The sequence below is a fragment of the Drosophila subobscura genome, chromosome O (genome assembly GCF_008121235.1).
Source record: "Drosophila subobscura isolate 14011-0131.10 chromosome O, UCBerk_Dsub_1.0, whole genome shotgun sequence".
Lineage (NCBI taxonomy): Eukaryota > Metazoa > Arthropoda > Insecta > Diptera > Drosophilidae > Drosophila > Drosophila subobscura.
Window position 1 is genome coordinate 13,818,021 of NC_048533.1, and position 6,078 is coordinate 13,824,098.

General features: G+C 45.0%; 1 protein-coding gene across 1 annotated transcript; it reads left to right on the forward strand.

Annotated features, from left to right (window-relative positions):
* The first annotated feature begins 628 nt into the window (after positions 1-628).
* Positions 629-3,490, forward strand: LOC117897050 (V-type proton ATPase 116 kDa subunit a). Its single transcript, XM_034805638.1, has 4 exons — positions 629-868; positions 932-2,803; positions 2,861-3,101; positions 3,160-3,490. Exons 1-4 carry the CDS (start codon positions 716-718, stop codon positions 3,423-3,425), a joined length of 2,532 nt encoding a protein of 843 aa, XP_034661529.1. The 5' UTR covers positions 629-715; the 3' UTR covers positions 3,426-3,490.
* Positions 3,491-6,078: the final 2,588 nt, after the last annotated feature.

Below are 6,078 nucleotides of genomic sequence, written 5' to 3' on the forward strand. Positions count from 1 at the left end.
TTAGCCGATCTCTTGCAGTAAGTGTCATCATAAGGCATAGCAGCCACGAAAGTATATTATATACTTTTCAGGATATTTTAACTACGAAATTGGGTTAAATTTACGGTATCCATCTTTTAAATTCCATTTGTAACGTGTTTTCAAACATGTAAAAAGACACCTGGCGGCGATACAAAACTTAGACAAACGACCGCCAGGAGCGCCTTTGAGCAAAACATAAGGCACTAACGCGTTTTTATAATTATTATTTTTTATCGATGTGGCAGCTCTATAGTCTAGCGGCTGTTATGATTTGAAAGAAAATCTGTTGAAATATTTAGCAAACTGCCACAAATTTATATATTGTTTAATGAATTTTGATATCAAATAGAGCGTGCGGAAGACATATTCTGTGTCATTGTGAGAAAATCAATTAGCTGATAAGCGAAAGACAGCGATTCGTTGTATGTGGCCGGGGGTGCAGGTCATTAGGGGACTGGACGTTCCACACAATTTGATGGATTGCTCAATTATGCACCGTGTGCCCAGGTATTTAACCAACAATTATGCAAGGCAGGCGACTTGATGACTTGTCGACTGCTGATAAGCTGTGGAAGAACCTTCCACGTCGCAGTCACTTGACCGGGCGATCAGTTCGTCAGCTGCGCCGCAACTGTGCGGAGCCCACACCGGAAATTTGCTCCCCCAAAAAAAGGATACAGAAAAATAAGTGAAAATGTCAAAGTGGTGGAGTTTCGGCTCCAAGCAGGAGACCGACAGCATCTTCCGCAGCGAGGTGATGTCCTTGGTGCAGATGTTTCTGCAGCCGGAGGCAGCCTACGACACGATTGCCGAGCTCGGCGAGGTGGGATGTGCCCAGTTTCGTGATGTAAGTTGTGGATAAAAGAGCTGCTTTAGCGTCCCTTGTGCTTAAAGATCCTTTTTCCTGCAGATGAATAAAGGCGTGAATGCACAGCAGCGAAAATTCATCGGGGAGGTGCGACGCTGCGATGAGCTGGAGCGAAAGATTCGCTATGTGACCGCCGAACTGGAAAAGGACGGGCACAAGGTGCTCGACCTGATGGACGACTTCCCGCCTGCGCCCAAGCCACGCGACATCATTGAGCTGGAGACGCACCTGGAGAAGACGGAGACGGAGATAATGGAGCTGGCGGCCAACAACATCAACCTGGGCACCAGCTACCTGGAGCTCACGGAGATGATCCAAGTGCTGGAGCGCACGGATCAGTTCTTCTCGAACCAGGAGTCGCACAACTTTGATCTGAACAAGCGCGGCACCCACCGGGACCCAGAGCAGACTAATGGACACTTGGGCTTCGTCGCGGGCGTCATCAATCGGGAGAGGGAGTACGCCTTCGAGCGCATGCTCTGGCGCATCTCTCGCGGCAACGTCTTCGTACGCCGCGCAGAAGTGGATGTGCCACTGACGGACCCACGCACCGGCAGTGTCCTGCACAAGAGCGTCTTCGTCGTGTTCTTCCAGGGCGACCAGCTGCAGGCGCGCATTCGGAAGGTGTGCACCGGCTTCCATGCCCACATGTATCCCTGCCCCAGCTCGCACTCGGAGCGCATGGACATGGTGAAGAGCGTGCGCACGCGCCTCGACGACCTCAAAGCCATCATCGGCCAGACGGAGGACCACCGCAACTGTGTGCTCAAGGCGGTGGGCAAGCAGCTGCCCAAGTGGACGGCAATGGTGAAGAAAATGAAGGCCATCTACCACACCCTGAACCTGTTCAATGTGGATCTGGGCAGCAAGTGCCTGATCGGCGAGGCCTGGGTGCCCAAGCGGGAGCTGGAGCTGGTAGAGACGGCGCTCGCCGCGGGATCCGCCACCGTGGGCAGCACCATCCCCTCGTTTATCAACGTGCTGGACACCAAGAAGGAGCCGCCCACCTACTACAGGCTCAACAAGTTCACGCGCGGCTTCCAGAACCTGATCGACGCCTACGGCATTAGCAGCTATCGGGAGGTAAACCCTGGCCTGTACACCTGCATCACGTTCCCCTTTCTGTTCGCGGTGATGTTCGGCGACATGGGCCACGGCACCATCCTGTTCCTGCTGGGCCTGTGGATGGTCCTGGACGAGCGACGCCTCACCAAGAAGCGGGGCGGAGAGATCTGGAACATCTTCTTCGCGGGTCGCTACATTATCCTCCTCATGGGACTGTTTGCCATCTACACGGGCTTCCACTACAACGACATCTTCTCGAAGTCGATAAATGTGTTTGGCTCCCACTGGGTGAACGTCTACAATCGGACCACCGTGCTGACCAATCCCACGCTGCAGCTGAACCCCTCGGTGGCCACGCGCGGCGTCTACCCCATGGGCCTCGATCCCGTGTGGCAGTCGGCCTCGAACAAGATCATCTTCCTCAACACCTACAAGATGAAGCTCTCGATCATCTTCGGGGTGCTGCACATGACCTTTGGCGTCTGCATGTCCGTGGAGAACTTTGTGTTCTTCAAGAAGTATGCGTACATCTTCCTGCAGTTCGTGCCGCAGGTGCTCTTCCTGCTGCTGATGTTCGGCTACATGTGCTTCATGATGTTCTACAAGTGGATCAAGTACAGCCCCACCACCACCGTCCTGGCCGACTCTCCGGGCTGTGCTCCCTCCGTGCTGATCATGTTCATCGACATGGTGCTGTTCAAGACCGAAACCGCTTCACCGGGCTGCGAAGTCAACATGTTCCCCATTCAGCGGGAGATTGAAATGATTTTCTTCGCCGTGGCCATTGTCTGCATTCCTTGGATCCTCATCGGCAAGCCTCTCTACATTAAGTGGCATCGCAGGAACATGGTGAGCGGGGTGCACTTCTGCTAGAAGAGTTTTATATCATTGAATGCCATTTTTCAGCCCGCTCAACCCGTGGTGGAGGTCGATGAAGTCGTGGAAAAGATCGAGGTTACCGGCAAGGAAGTTATCATCACGGAAGTGGCCGAGGCGCACGAGTCAGGCGGCCATAGCGAGGAGGATGACGAGCCCATGAGCGAGATCTGGATCCATCAGGCCATCCACACCATTGAGTACATTCTGAGTACCATCTCCCACACGGCCTCCTATCTGCGTCTGTGGGCGTTGTCCCTGGCCCACGCTCGTAAGTCACATCAAATCTCTATCCCCAGTTCGAGTTCTACAATTTGTTCTCCTTGCAGAGCTCTCTGAGGTGCTGTGGACCATGGTGTTGTCGATGGGCCTGCAAATGGAGGGCTATACCGGCGCCATTGGGCTGTTCTTCATCTTTGCCGTCTGGGAGTTCTTCACCATTGCCATCATGGTGATGATGGAGGGTCTGTCCGCCTTCCTGCACACTCTGCGCCTGCATTGGGTGGAGTTCATGAGTAAGTTCTATGCGGGCGCAGGCTATGCATTCCAGCCCTTCAGCTTCAAGGAACTACTGACCGTGGTCGATGAGGACTAGAGAGGGAAATGTAACTCCAATTTAAGTGGGTGCCAGGCCCAATAATAAACAAAGCATTGTAGACATTTTTGGGTATTTATTTATTACCAACAATAATTGTAATTAATTCGTGCGTATTTTATGGTCTGAACGAGAGTCTTCATTCAGTCGCTTAGCATTTACCATTACCATTTTCAAAGCCATGGCCATGTCCTCTAATTGAATCGCTCAAACGGCAATCGATTGAATTAACTTACCAAAAGGCACCAAAATAATTACTTACTTCTTTCAATGGAAATCAAAGCCAACCATTGATCCGTGTGTTTGGCTGAAAAAATTAAATGGAAAATGGTGCCCCTTCCCCGACAATCCCCACCCAGACTTTCGCCCCCGAACCTAACGATTTGAATTGTGCTTCCAAGTGGTCGGGATGGGACGTGTGTGGACGTTGGGGTCATTGAAAGGGCCAAACATGAAACGAGTATTATTGATTAATGTAATAATAATAATCATAAATTTTTATTTGGTTTTACTTGGTTGGTTTGCTTGACATGTAAATGCTGCTAGTGAATTATATATTTTGATTTTAGCTTGAATAAATTGTTTAAATGTATAATATACACATATCTGTATGCATATCTTTATGGATTGATTTATTTAAACTGGTAGACGACGAAAAAGTGTTGATAATATTTGCCACTGTACGCATTTGTTGCCATTGTGGGCTGCTATATATATTTGCATATTGATTAATCGAATTTGTAAGTGTAGAGCGGAAAAAAAATAGTTTTAGCAACTCTTTGTTGTTGTTTCTGTGATGCACGATGGCTGGAGCAGGACTGGGCACCAGATTCTGGACTCCTCCAGGTCCAGCTCTGCAGCACACACTCCAAACGCCGGAGCCGGTGCAGCGCTCTTCTCTGCCCCTCAATTAGCCGTTTTTAATGATGTATAAAAATACTTTGTGTATGCTTACGGGCACATACTTATGTAGGGGGAGTAAAGATTTAAAAAAAAATCCAGCTAGCTACGCTCTAGAATGTAATTTTCTTTTGGTTTCTGCTGGCTTCACTTTGATTTGGTTTTTGTTTTGTTTTTTGTTTTTTTTTTATATAATTTCATATTTATTACATTTTTGGTACATAAATCTGTGTGTAGTAGTGATTTGCCTTAACATCTGTGCTGTTCTTGTTGTAGTTGTTGTGGTTGATTCTGTTGCTGTTTTCTTGTGTGTTTTTGTGTGTGTTTTTTCTGTAGTTTATTGGCTTAAAGTGTCGCAACTAAATCAACGTAAAACTAAATAAAATTATCATCCTGCGCACATACACATACATATCCGATTTACTCACAAATATGTATGTATATGTATATAGCACACACACACACATGCATACGAGTACAACGAAACAGAGCACGAAACTTAAAAATTAGGAAATCAATTATGTAAAATGTAAGCACTAAAGCTAAGGGATAAAATTAAATTTGTAGGGGCGTAAAGGGTTAACTAGAAATAATTTTATACATTTTGTGCTTTGGACCGAAAGATAACAATTTTGAATAAATCTATAACAAAAATCTTTTCTCCCTAAATAAAATGTGCAAAAGGGGCAGGCAACCTTCGCCAAAATGTTGCCTCTCCCTTGCCATGTTTTTTTTTCATTTTTTATTTTTTATTTCTTTATGTAAAGTTTTGTGCCGAAAATATCACATTGAATTTTATACATGTTATATTTTGTGTTATTATAGCTTGTTTGTTTGCCTATTTAGTTTTTAGTTGTGTGCCGAAACATCAATTTTGTCTATCACAAAATGTTTAAAATTAATTACTTTTGCCGTCTCTGCGGGGACGTTTTGGTTAATGTAAAGGTATCCAAGAAGCCAGGAAAATCGTTAATTATAAATTGAAAATTACAACGAAACATGTACCAATTGAGCAGACCGTTGCAGAATTCTAAAAACATAATTTTTATAGCGTTTTTTATATATTTTTTTGTTTAGTTTTATCATTTGTGATATGATGAATTTCCTTTTTACTCATTTAGCTTCCATTTGTAATGCTCTAAGCTAGTTTCCTTTCTCATTTAGAAATAGTTTTGTGTACTTTTAACTAAATAAACATTTGACCATAAATATAAACAAAGCTTAACAACAAAAAGTGAGGTGGTTCAAGTGGTTCAACCTAAGCCTAAAGAACTTAAACTTAAAATCAGAAAATTTAAAGGGAGGGGAACACAAAAAAAGTATTAAAAAAATGACAGAGGATAACTTTGGGGGGGGACCTTTAAACGCTAGACAATCGGAAAAGATTGAAACAATATGTTGTGTGTACGTAAGTGCTAACGATTACATATGACTAAAAATAAAGCAATCAACAATAAAACTGAAATGCATTTGAGGTATATGAAAATTTCTTTGTAGTTGGTTGAGTAGCCCCCAGCGCAGATCGCAATACTCCGCGGAACAAACTCGTATTTGATAATCAAAATTACATTTAAACGTATAAAATAAGAGTAAGAACTAAGCTCTAATGTGACCTTTATATATGAGTAGTAGTTTGTTGTTGCTGTTGTTGTTGTTGTGGGTGTGGGTGTGGGTGACTGTGGTAGTGTTCTCCCTTCCTCGTAATCATCATCTTCATTATTATTAATAGTTTACTACTTTTAGTTAGGAAACA